The sequence below is a fragment of the Spermophilus citellus genome (assembly GCF_964194105.1).
Source record: "Spermophilus citellus genome assembly, chromosome: 1".
NCBI classification, from domain to species: Eukaryota; Metazoa; Chordata; class Mammalia; order Rodentia; family Sciuridae; genus Spermophilus; species Spermophilus citellus.
The window spans coordinates 38,611,166-38,625,198 of record NC_138182.1 but is presented as its reverse complement, the minus strand read 5'-3'; the positions used below and the strand labels follow the sequence as shown (position 1 = coordinate 38,625,198).

The following is a 14,033-nucleotide window of genomic DNA, read 5'->3' as shown; positions in this document are numbered from 1 at the left end:
AACCACTGGAAGAATTTTAATAAGTGCATACAACAGTGTAACTCATATTACTATTAAGATACAGAACATTACATTACCAACATTCCAGAAGGTTCTCTTCATTCTCCTTCCCAGTGATCCCTCACTCTTGCAACTCCAAGGCAACTGTTCTGATTTTTTTTTTCTATCATAGATTAGTTTTGTGTGTTTGAGAACTTATGACTAGAATCATGCAACTGCTTTTGGGAATAAAAAGGAGTTTTCTTTTATTGTTAACACTTAATTTCTGGGATGTGAAGTATAGTTGTCAGGGTCCTAAGGCACACAGAATTACAGATTCTTATCCAGGGTGGAGCAGTGGCTTACCCTTGGGTCTGGTTGACAAAGAGAATGCTTTTGTCTGCAGACAACTTGCTTCCATGACATGTTTGTGGAATGAAAAAGTGAAAAGCTTTTGGAATCTAGTGAGCAATTAAAAATCACACAGTTTCTCGTAGGCATCGGGCCAAAGATTTTTACCGACCAAATGCAGGGAGACACTGTCTGGTTGGCTGCCTCCGGGGACTGGAACGCATCCTGCAGAGAGGCCTCAGTGGGGGAGGGGGAGGGGAAACATCCCAATCCCAGACAAGGGTGGACAGTCCACCCTTGACCAGTTCACTTATGCACTCCCCACCCCCCTCCTTTACTTTCTCTGACGTCTTGATCTTTTATTCCTTTTCTTTTCCATGGTCCTTGGTGGCAGCTGTGAACACTTGGGTCCCTTGTGTCTGAAGTTCAGCTTGCAGTTCCTACAGCCAGCCTGGCGCTGCAGGCTTGGGGTGTTCCTTCCCACAGTCCTCTGGAGAGGGTAACGACATTCTCCACACTCACTGGGGTGGCTTGCTCACTCAGCGGGGCTGGGGAAGTGAGAGCCTCTAACCGGCTGTGGCTGTGAGTCAGCATTTCTCCCCACGGACTCTGGCCAGGGAGAGACCCTGGGAGAGGATGTGGAGGAGGCGCGTTCCTTTCCCAGACTGGAGCTCAGACCTCCCCAGGGGCCTGGTTGGGGTGGGGTGGCTGGTGGAAGGTGGGGGAGGCAGGGGTTGGGAGTGTGGGCCAGAGCATAATTGTCCTGTGTATTCATGTGCATGTGCATCATTGAATCTGTGGCGACTAGTGTCACAGTTCTAAAATGTGTTCTTAAAAAATGTGTCTTTGGCTCTTAAAAATCATTTGAAAATGCCTTTTTTAAATAGGTCTCAGAAACTTCAGAAAATTTGCCTACTAAGTGTGGGAAGGAAGAAAATATAAACTAGTTTAATTACATTATCCTGTCGAAAATGTATAGTGTGATTTTCAGAATATGCTGAAATGTTAAGAGGGGTTTTCCCCCATCTTTGAATTTTCAGTTTGATTCTCAAAAAGTTCTACGGATAATGGGCATAAAATAAGTATTCAGGATTATGGGATTGCAGGAATTTCAGTAAATTAAAGAGATCATAAGAGATTATTCTGTATTTAAGGCATTGAGATTTTCTGCTGTTTTTAATCAAAGAACCATATGACCTTTTGAATTAAATGATTCCTTATTACTGATTGGGAATTTGACTGTTTTACAAAGCCACATAATGTAAAATGATGGTGAAAAACTTTCTAAGTTTAGGCTTAACATATAGTGAATTATGTGGCTTCCCCTGCCCCAGGTTTTGAATAAATACACTTAAAAAATTACCTTTCGTATATTTATCTTAATGTTGATTGTTTGCCTTACAAAGTTTATTTCAGTACTCGTCACTTAAAATTAAATTCCTGAATTCTTACATTGTATAGAAGTGTCTGAGGATCCATGTCTGGGTTGAACAAAATTTTTATATCAGTTTCCCAGGCATGGTGATATATTCTTTAAATTTTTTTTTTTATTTGTAGATGGACACAATATTTTATTTGTCTTTTTGTAATGCTGTTTCAGTCAGCTTTTTCACTGCTGTGACTGAAAGACTCGACCAGAACAACCGTAGAAGAGGAAAGGTCTGTTTAGGGGCTCACAGTTTCGGAGGTCTCAGTCCATAAGTGGCTGGCTCCATTCCTCAGGGCTCACAGTGAGGCAGGACATCTTGGTGGAAGAGTGTGGCAAAGGGAAGCAGCTCACAAGATGATCAGGCAGCAGAGAGACCTCTACCTGCCAGACACAAACACATACCTCAAACCCACACCCCCAATGAACCACTTCCTCCAGCCACACCCCACCTGGCTCCAGTTACTGCTCTGTTAATCCAATCAGGGATTAATTACTTAATTGGGTTAAGGCTATAACCCAATCATTTTTCCTCTGAATGTTCTTGCATTGTCTCACCTCACATCCAAACCATAATAGGTGCTGAGGATTTAACCCAGTGCCTCCAAGTGCTCTATCACTGAGCTACAACCCCAGCCTGGTAATATATTCTTGAAGCTAAAGCAATATGTTCTTGAACTCATGCTTGAATGTATTCTTGAAATTCAATTTCAACAACCTATGAGAATATATTAGAGAATATTCTATATAGGATTATATATTAAAGTATATATTAAATGGTGATATCAATACCATCACTTCTGAATATAGTGATAAAGATTTTTAATTAGTCACATCTTCTGGTGAGGACAGTTGACCAATTTAAAAAATGCTTGGCAAACACATGGGTATTATATCCTGCTAACAGTCTTCTACAAATGATTCTTTTTTGTCTAACCACGATTTCTCTTGATGAAATTTAGACTCATTTCCTTTGTTCTGTCCTTAGTGGTGACTAAGACCAGCTGCACTAAATATTCCAGCCACTGTTGGAACTCTGAAGTAGCAGCTCATCTTCAGGGGCCTAACTTAACTCAGAGGACCACTCTGGCTCCTGTGTCCTTGTCTCCTCTTAGGAGTTGCTTTTCCTTGGAGCTGACTGTGGCTTAAACCATACTGTGTTTCTCAGTGGTGGGGTATGTGATTCATCAAACTTCTGGTGAGAAGGGTGGACTTTTAAAAGGAATGAGTAGTAAACATTTTGGCTCCTCTCTTGGTACCAAGCACTGTGAGGTAAGGGAGTCCTTCACATACTCCTGGAAATGGCTGCTTTACATAGAACCAAATTTCAGCTCTAGGATCCTTCATTACTGCCACATTAAAAAGATGGCTGGCTGCTTTTCTCCATAGCTAGTTCCACAGTTTAAAATGAGTGTGTGTGTTCAGAGTCTCTATTATAGGAGCGCCCTGAGCCTGGAGAGTCTATTCGACTGGTTAGTTGCATTTATAACATGAGCTGTATCGTGGTCCATGAATCCAGGCACCTTTATTTTAAACTAAAACATTGGCCAATGAGAAAAACTCGCCTCTATTCCAGGGCAGTATAATACTGGGAAAGTTCTTTTCTGCAAACCTTGAAGTCAGGATGGGGTTCAGCCTTTGTAAATTGTTGCCCTGGCATTTTCATGGGTAAATTAGCATTTCAGGATGCCACATGGTACAATGATGTTTGAGCATTCTGCAGAACCCCTGGCATTCCTTTGGCAGGATTAAGTTGTTTTACCACTAAAGTATTTAACAAATTTTAAGTGTCTTTTATTGATTTAAGAAAACAATTTTCCTACTATTACACATATTTTTAGTTTCAGTATATTCTAAAGCTTTGATATCTGTTTCTGTGTAAGAATCTGGTGTGATTAGCAATTTAGTGTTTAGTAGCTAAGCATGCATAACATATTAACTTCTAAAAAAAGTATATCAATATTTCATAATGTTTTGCAAAAATGCCATTTCATTTCTGAAGAACTTTGAGAATCATCGATATAGTATAAAGAATACTGAACACTGTCAAGAGGACCAAATTCTAATTCTGGCACTGCCATTGACTAGCTGGGTGGGTGTCCTTGGGTAGGTTTAGGGCAGCTTCATGAAGGAAGAAGGATTAAATTGACTCTGAAAGAAAGTCAGATTTTGGATAGGCAGAGAGGGATAGGGAAACCATTCTCAATGAAAAGCGGAGGAGGGTAATGAGAGCAAAGCCTGAGAAGGGCATGTGTGGGTAATAGAGAGTACATCTGCTTCCCATGAATTTGTCTTGAGTTTGTTTTGGCTCAAATGCAGGCCTAGTGTCTCTGTTCTCTGCTGTGATCTCACCTGGGAATGTAACTCAGTTTATCATGCCATGCTGGATTAAAAGAAAACCATAGAGAGGGGAGCTCAGAGACCTATGAATCACATAGTACATTGTAATTACTTTTCCTTTAAATAATCCATTATCTTTTAATGAATTAATAAATTAGAAAAGGTCATTTATGTTACTCACATATATATCTTTCCTCTGAAGTTTTGCTGCAGTGAATTTTCTTCAGCTTTATTTTGTCTGAACCTGTCTTTATTTCATCTTCACTTGTAAAGGATATTTTTTTACTGGATATAGAAATCTAGGTTATAGCTTTTTCTCTCAGCACTTTAAAGATGATACTCCATTGTTTCTGGTCAGAAATCACTGATGTTTTTAATTAGTACTCTCCTATCTGTAACATATCTCTTTTCTCTGGATGCTTCAAAGATTTCCCTTTTACCAGTGGTTTTCAGCAACTTGACACTTGTGATGTACACTAGTATGTGTGTGTATGTATTTATTTTACTTTGGTTCATTGAATCTCTTGGATGCCAGATCTTGAAGCAGTCCAGAGAACATTTATGCAAGAAAAATGGCTGAATTTTAGTAAGAACAGAGAGCTACATGGTGTTTAAGTTTTTCCTAACCCAATCTCCCCCTTCTCCAACTCCATGACAGACCTGAAAATCAACAGCCTGTAAATCACAATGAAAACCAGCAGCCTTATAGCCACTGGAGAGGACAGAATGAAGTTGGAGTTCCTTCAAATTCTCACTCAGAGACTTCTCATTATTTGACTGCTCTGGTGGTTTCATGGAATGCCCCATTTATGGACTCTCTTTATTTGACCTGATTCAGACATCACCTAACGTGAACAGCCTTTTCCTTGGAAATGTTTGTCAAAAACAACAAGAAGTAGTTGAATGTGGTGGCATGTGCTCATAATCCCAGCTACTCAGGAGGCTGAGGTAGGAGGATTGCAAGTTCAAGAACTAGCCTTGGCAACTTAGGGAGATTATGAATGTAATGCACTCCACTATTGTCATATATGTAAGAAATTAAAAATAAATAAATAAAAAGCACCAGGGGTATAGCTCAGTGGCAGAGAACCTCCAGGTTCAGTCTCTACTATTGCACCCCATCCTCCCCCAAAAGAAACTAATGTTGAAATTTCAGCTTCCTGAAGAAGTGAGTAACTGTCATGGTAAACAATAGGCTAACCAAAGGCTTAAAAGGAAAACCTGGAGAATTACATGTCCATTGGGGGCTTTGCAAAGCTCTCACATATAATTTGGATCTAAAACGATCACAGACATTTGTGGGATTGTGTGCATGACAAGCTCATACACTCAGGAATGGTCTAGAAACCTCACCTTTCGCTCTAAGCTTTTACTTCTGCTTTATCTTGAGCTCTGCACAAGCAGGAAGTGAAAGCTAAGACAGGGTTGTAAACTGCCTGGGTTGAGTATTAAAATCATGTCTAAAGACACAGAGTGGAAAAGGAATCGATTCCCAGGTATCTAAGGAAAACTCTATCTAACCATTACCTGACCACCAAGTTATCTGCATAGAGATTTCAGTGGCAACACAGAAAACAAATACAAACTTCACAAAATGAGTTAAAAAAAGTCACTACACCACCACCACCACCACCAAAAACAACAACAATGAACACTAACAACCACAACTATAGAGAGGAGGGAGAATCTGTATTTTGAAATTCCTTATTAGTCCACATATCCAGTTTTCAGCAGAAATTCATGAGACATGTAAAGAAATAAGAAAGTATATGCCAGATACTCAAGGAAAACAAAGGAGGAGGAGGAGGAGAGGAGGAGGAGGAAGAGGAGGAGGAGGAGGAAGAAGAGGAGGAGGAAGAGAAGGAGGAGGAGGAGGAGGAGGAGGAAGAAGAGGAGGAGGAGGAAGAGAAGGAGGAGGAGGAGGAGGAGGAGGAGGAGGAGGAGGAGGAGGAGGAGGAGGCGGCAACCAATAGATGCTGTTTCTTTAGGAAGCCCAGAGTTTGGACTTTCAGTGAAAAGAATTTGAATCAATCATTTTAAGTATGTTGAAGGTATTAAAAGTACATCTGAGGATAATGTCTTACCAAGAAGATTATAGAAAAAAAGTAGCTAGAAGTTATAAAAAAGAGTTAAATAGAAATTATTGAATTGAAAGTTTCAAAAATTGAAATGAAAAAATCACTAGAGGATTCAGCAGCAAACTTGGGTAAATGGAAGGCAGAGGGATCAAACTTGGAGATGAGAGAGTTCAGATCATGCAAAAAAGAAATGATGAAAAATGAGTGATGAAAAATGAACAGATACTCAGAAATTTGTGGGACACCATGGAGAGTACTGACATACACATTATGGAAGTCTTAGGGGACAGAGAAGGGATTAAAGAATATTTTAATAAATAGTGACCTAAAATGTACCAAATTTGAGGAAAAATGTTAAATCTACAATTCAAAATACACAATGAACTTCAAGTATAATAATTACAGAAAAAAATGATATCTGTGGTTAGATAAGAATCAAATTCTCAAAATCCAAAGAGACTCTGGAAAGCAATCAAAGAAAAATGACTCATTATCTACAAGGAATTTTTCAGTAAAATCAACAGTTGACTCCTCATTAGAGATTGTGTATTCCAGAAGGGATGATGTGTTTAAAGGTGCCATAACAGAAGACTATTATACAGGAATTCTATATCTAGCAAAACTGGACTTCAAAAATAAATGTGAAATGAAGAAATTACCAGATAAATGAGAATTTTGAGAATCTGGTGCTTGCAGACTTTTCCTGAATCAGAGATTAAAGGAGTCCTTCGGGCTGGGATTGTGGCTCAGTGGTAGAGCACTTGCCTAGCATGTGTGAGGCACTGGGTTTGATTCTCAGCACCACATATGAATAAATGAATAAAATAAAGGTCCATCAATGTCTAAAAGAATTATTTTTTAAAAAAAGGAGTCCTTCAACCTGAAATGAAATGACACTAGATAGGAACTCGATTCCAATGAATTACATAACACCAGTAAAAGTGACAATGTAGGTAAGCATGTATAAATGTAGCTTATGTTGTAACTTCTTTTTTTCTATCATATTTCAAACACAGCTGCATAAAGTAATAATTATATACTTGTGTTGATGGTGAAAATGTATAAAGACATTATTTGTATCATAATAGTTCGCAAATGGTAGAATTATATATGAATAAAGTTTTCGTATGCTATTGAAATTAAGGAGATATTAATCTGAATCATATCGTTATAAATTAAGGTATTAATTGTAATCTGTAGGACAACCAGAAAACAACAATAAAAGGCAGAAGAAAGAGCAGGAAATTAATTTGCTATACTAGTTTCCTAGAAAATATTTGTCTAGCCAAAAAAAAAAAAAAAAAAAAAAAGAAGACATGACAGAGGAATAGGCACAAAAAAGCCATAACATTTGTATATAGAAAAGAATAACTAATTTTTACCTTATCAGTAAGTGTACAAATGTATCAAACATTCCAATTAAAGGCAGGCATTGGCAGATTTTTAAATATGATGATTAAACTATATGGCATCTACAAGAGACACACTTCACATTCAAAGACAAAAATCAACTCAAAGTAAAAAAATGGAAAAAGATATACCATAAAAACAGTAAGCAAAAGATCTGAAGTTGCTGTGCTAGTATCAGACAAAATAGACACTAAGACAAAAGTGCCATTAGATACAAAGAAGGACATTTTGCAATGATAAAACGGGTTATTAATCCATCAAGAAGATATAAGAATTACAAACACATATGTCTCTAAGAACAGAGCTATAGAAAACACGAAACAGAAACTGACAGAATTGAAGAAAGAATTTAAAAAATACAATAACATAGTGAGGGACACTACAAACAATAACGGATAGAACAGCTAGACAGAAGATCAACAAAACCTCGAACAACACTATTAACCAAGCAGCTCCAACAGGAATCTGTAAATACACCACTGAACAAGAGTAGAACACACATTCTTCTCAAGTGCGCATGTAACTTTGTCCATATGTCAAATCATGTTTATTGATATAAAATTAGTATCAGCCTGGTGCAGGGGTGCATGCCTGTAATCCCAGCAGCTCACGAGGCTGAGGCAGGATGATTATGAGTTCAAAGTCAGCCTCAGCAATTTAGCAAGGTGCTCAGCAACTCAGCAAGACCCTGTTTCTAATTAAAATATTAAAAAAGGGTGGGGATGTGGCTCAGTGGTTGAGCATCCCTGGGTTCAACTCTCAGTACCAAAACAACAACAACAACAACAACTTAGTATCAATAAATTTAAAAAGATTGAAATAATAAAAAGCATGCTCTGTGACCATAATAGATTGCAATTATAAGTAAATAACAAAAAGACATTTCAAAACTCACAAATATGTGCAAACTAAAAAGTATACTCCTCAATATCAAAAGGCTTTTCTTTAAGGGAAGTTTATTGATTAGAGTTCAGTATACTTTATGAGCTTAAATGCAGTCATCCTCAACAAAGTACAAGTAAACCAAATCTAGCAACACACATAAAGGGTTATATATTATTACTGATGTATCTTAGGAATGCTAGGTTGGTTCAACATATAGAAATCAAACAACATAATGTGCCATATTAATAGAATATTAATAGTAAAAAAAATAATATGATCATTTCAATAGACGAGGAAAAGCATTTGACAAAATCAAACATCCTTTCACTATAAAAACACTCAACTAGGAATAGAGCGGAATTTCCTTAACTTGATTAAGAGCATCTATAAAAATCCCATTGCTAACATTATACATAAAACTGGAAGATTAAATTTTATCTCCAAGGTCTGGATTAAGACAAGGATATCCACTTTTACTATTTTTATTCAATATTGCCAATTCTAGCCAGATAAATTAGTCAAGGAAAAGAAATCTGGCATCCAGACTGGGAATAAAAGAATTAAAAGGAACATGATTGTGTGTAGAGAGCATGATCATGTATATAGAAATCCAAAGGAATCTACTAAATATTTTGTAAGAGCTAATAAAGCAGTTCTTTAAATTTATAGGATACAAGATAAATATACAAAAAATAATTATGTTTCTATATACTAGTGATTGACAATCTAAAATAATTTAATAGGATAATTTTATCTAAAAGAGAATCAAAAAGAACAAAGTAGTTAACAAATAAATTTCACAAAGGGAATGCAAGACTTGTACCCTTCCTACTACAAAATATCATTGTAATAAATTAAGGAAAGACTAAATAAATGACAAGATATCTCAGGTTTAATGGATTAGAAGATTTATTTATTTATTTTGATGGTGCTAGTGACTGAATCTAGGACCTCACACCTGCTGGGTAAGCACTCTACCAGAGTTACATCCCTAGCCCAATACTTTACTCTTGTTAAGGTGGCTATTCCTCCAATTGATCTAGAGCTGCAGTGTAATCCTTAGCAAAATTTCAGCATTGTTGTTGATTTTGGTAAACTGATCTTAAAATTTACATAGAAATGCAAGGAATCTGGAATAGCTAAAACAATACTGAAGAAGAACAAAGAAAATTCATATTCCTAATTTCAAAACAATACAAAGCTACAGTAATCAATATTTTATGGTATAAGGATAGATATACAGATCAGGGCAATAGAATTAAGTCCAGAAATAAATATATGAATTTATGTTCAACTGATTTTTGACAATTCAATGGAGAAAGAATAGTTTTCCAACCAATGGCACTTGGACAACTGAATATTGACACGCAAAAAAATGAAGTTGAATCCCTACCTTGTACTATATACAAAAAACAAGTTTAATATGTATCAAAAACATAAATATGAAAGCTAAAAATATAAAACTCTTAGAAAAAAATAGGTGTAAATCTTTGTGACCTTGGATTAGGCAACGATTTCTTAGGTGTGACAAAGTACAAGAAAACAAAGAAACAGATAGATAAAACTTAATAAAAATTAAAAAACCTTTGAACTTCAAGAGACACTATCAAGAAAGTGAAAAGAAAGTACTATAATAAAAATGAATATTTGCAAATATTTTCACCTGATAAAGGTGTAACCAGAGTATGTGAAGAACACTTACAACTCAACAATGAAAGACAATAATCCATTTAAAAGGTGGGCAAAACATTTGAATAGATGCTTCTCCAAAGAAGTGTACAAATGATGACATTCGGGAAATAGAGAGAGAGCAAGAGAGGAAGGGACTGGGGAGAATATAAATCAGGGCATGCCTTTCCTCCCCTGCCCCTGTGACCTACTTCTTCCCTATGTCCCACCTCCCAGTAGCCCATTCAGCTACTGATGGATAATGAATTAATCCACTAATGAGGTCAGAGCCCTTATGATACAATCACTGCCTAAAACCCCCACCTCTCTACACATCACACTTTGGTAAACATTCCAAATAAAAACCATAACAGTACTGAATCCATAAATCTGGTTGTATACTTTTAGTTTTAGAATTTTCAAATTTTAAATAGCTACCAAATTTTGCTTTCTGCCCAAATTATCAATCTTGTTTTTCTTTTCTTAAACACAACAAGCATAGTTACTTTAAAATCTATGCCTGACAACTCTGTGATGGGTCTGTTTATATTGTTTGTTTGTTTCTTCTGCTCTTTTTGCTGTGTCTTCTTGTCTTTTTAGATGTCAAGTATTTTATTTATAAAATGGTTTGTAGAAATAATTTGAAGTATAGGATGATGATATCTTTCACCAGAGAGGATTTAAGTTCAACTTTGGCATGTAGCTAAAGGAATTAGTAATATGGGTTCATTCCATTTAAATTTCAGAAGCTTAAATTATTTACATCTGCAGTCCCAAGAAGTCATGACCTTTATTCTTAGAGTTTAGCTCTTTGGACTCCTAACCTAAAAGGCTGAGAACTCACCAGCCCCCCACAAACCCCCACCTTGGTGGCCAGGGACTCCAGTTCCATTCCTCACCATGTGACACTTTCAAAATACAGTAAGCCACTCAGCCTCTCCTTGTCAGAAAGAGCAAATAGCCCCAGAGGTAAAGCAGCCAAAATCTCAACTATGGGCCTCTGAACTTCCCCAGATCCTAACCGAGTTATTTTTCACTCTTTTGTTTTTTTCCCCTGCCTAGAAGGAGATTTTTAAAAAAGATTTTCATTCAGTATATTATTTAATATACTATTCAGCTTTTTTAATTGTCCTGATCCAAAAAATTTGTACATTAAGTCTATCTTTGTCCTAAAAAAAGAAGTGTACAAAAGATAAACATGAAAAGATGCTGAATATCTGCCGCAGTCTTGGCTGGGCACAGAATCACGAGCCACCACACACCTTGTAGATTCAAACAGCAATTCTTTATTCCCGAACTCACACCGGCCTCTACACACGTTCTGGGGAAATCCCAGTTCTGCTGCCGCCCAATTCACCTACTCCACGAGGCTTTCTTTTTTAATACTTTTTGAATCTCACGAGAACTCAATGGGAACTCAAGCAGCAGCAATAATCTTTAACCTGGAACTTCCCTAAAACTCATATTGTCTTAAACCGGGAACGCCTTAAACTTGTCTTAAACCGGGAACGCCCTAAACCCAAGGACCGGGATACTTCCTCAAACCTGATCAGCTCTAAACCCGGATCCGCCCTGGTCCTTGAGCAAGGTCACCTTACATGCAATGTCAACAGCGAAATTCCAAGGCAAGTCCATTTAACATGGGGTACGCTGGCAAGGAAATTTCGACGCGTCATTCCTACTTGGCAATGGCCCTCAGCATCTCCCCCATTCTGATTAATTAAACAACAAGCAATGTGGCTTAAGGACCGTGCCTGGTAGGTTGTCCAATTATGCCGCAGTCTTGGCTGGGCACAGAATCACGAGCCACCACACACCTTGTAGATTCAAACAGCAATTCTTTATTCCCCAACTGACACAGGCCTCTACACACACGTTCTCGGGAAATCCCAGTTCTGCTGCCGCCCAATTCACCTACTCCACAAGGCTTTTTTCCTAATACTTTTTGAATCTCACGAGAACTCAACGGGAACTCAGGCAGCAGGAACGCCCTATTCCCAGCAGCAATAATCTTCAACCTGGAACTTCCCTAAAACCCATATTGTCTTAAACCGGGAACGCCCTAAACTTGTCTTAAACCGGGAACGTCTTAAACCCAAGGAGCGGGATACTTCCTCAAACTGCAGGATACACCCTAAATCTGGATCCACCCTCGTCCTTGAGCAGGGTCACCTTACATGCAATGTCAACAGCGAAATTCCAGGGCAAGTCCATTTAACATGGGGTACACTGGCAAGGAAATTTCGACGTGTCATTCCTACTTGGCAATGGCCCTCAGCAAATATCATTACACAAATTCAAATCAGAACTATAAGTGGTATCACCTAATACTCTTTAGAATGGTTAAAATAAAAAAAAAAACAGTAAAAAGTAAAATGTATGAAAGTTGAAACTTTCATACATTGCTGTTAGAATTGTAAATGTTGTTGCTGCTTTGGAAAACAGTTTGATAGCTCTTTAAAATTTTAAACATGGAGTTGCTATGTAACCCAGCAATTCTACTCCTAATTAGATACCCAAGAGAATTGGAAATATTTGTCCACAAAACACTGTACAAAAATGTTTATAACATGAGGTTTTATTGCAATTTGAATTTAAGCTCTAAGTTTCACCATTATAGACCAAATGTGAAAACAATCCAGATGTCCACCAACTGATGAAGAGATAAACGAAATATTGTATATCTATAGAATAGGATATCATGTAGCTAAGGAATTCAATGCTGATATATGCTACAAGAGTGAATGTTGAATATATTAAGTAAAATGAAAAAAACACACAAAAGATCATATATTGTATATTTATAGAAATAATTTTATATATTGTATATTTATAGAATATGCAATAGGTATATATATTCATATATTTTTATAAAATATATAAATATATATACACATAACACATTTTTTGGAGGGTACTGGGGGTTGAACTCAGGGCACTTAACCACTGAGCCACATCCCCAGCCCTATTTTGTGTTTTATTTAGAGACAGGTCTCACTGAGTTGCTTAGTGCCTCGCTAAGTTGCTGAGGCTGGCTTTGAACTTGCCCATCCTCCTGCCTCAAGCTTCTGAGCCTCTGGGATTATAGGCATGTACCACTGTGCCTAGCCAATAGGTATATTTATAGAGTAAATTTTATATGTTGTATATTTATAGAAATAAATGCTGTTTATCTGCATTTTTCAGAATAGACAAGTCTTTATAGACAGCAGATTAATGATTGACAAGGGCTAGAAGATAGGGAAATCGAGAGTAACTGGTAATTGGTACTGGGTTTCCTTTTGGAGTGATGAGAGTATTTTGAAAGTAGATAGCGGTGATAGTTGTTCAATTTTGTGTATGTGTTAAAAATCACTGAGCTGTATACTCTAAAAGGTGAATTTTATGACTTGTGAGTTATATCTAAGTTAAAAAAAAAGTATGCAAAATACTTGATCAGTAATTCTTGAAATTGTCAAGGTCATCAAAAAACAAGGAAGGTCTGAGAAACTATCACAGTCAAGAACAGCCCAAGGAAACCTGACCACAAAATAAAATTTGACATCCTGGATAGGATCCTGAGTTAGGAAAAGGGAAAAAACAGGAGATTCAAATAATGTATGGTCTTTAGTCAAAATAACATGTCAATATTGGTTAATTACTTGTGACAAGTAATTAATATTAAGGAAAATTTACTTAGAAAGAAAGTAAATGGCAGGGGAAAAACATGACCACAACCTACTGGACTATTCGCCTTTAACTCTGTGAGATAAATAAAATCTTGAGGTTCCTTCTAATTTAAAAAACATGAGATTTTATTGCAATTTGAATTTAAGCTCTAAGTTTCACCAGGTCAGCTTCTCAGCCAGACCTTGCTGAGTGTTTGTGGACCCTGGGTTTATAGGAAGCACGGAGGG

The 14,033-nt window shown here is 37.0% G+C and overlaps 1 protein-coding gene across 4 annotated transcripts in view; it reads left to right on the top strand.

The window, feature by feature from the left end:
* The window catches only part of LOC308649006 (uncharacterized protein), a 111,592-nt gene that overhangs the window by 67,310 nt on the left and 30,249 nt on the right, over positions 1-14,033 (top strand). The window contains exons 1-2 of one of the 4 annotated variants that reach the window (XR_014021957.1): positions 246-829; positions 4,755-5,838. The exons of 1 other annotated variant lie outside the window; for it this stretch is intronic. Coding sequence is in view for 1 of the 3 variants with exons in the window: in XM_081294277.1 (XP_081150403.1) it covers positions 4,755-4,760 (6 nt within the window). In the remaining 2 variants the exon portion in view is untranslated. 2 more of the 4 variants (XR_014021958.1, XM_081294277.1) reach the window with 2 other exon arrangements.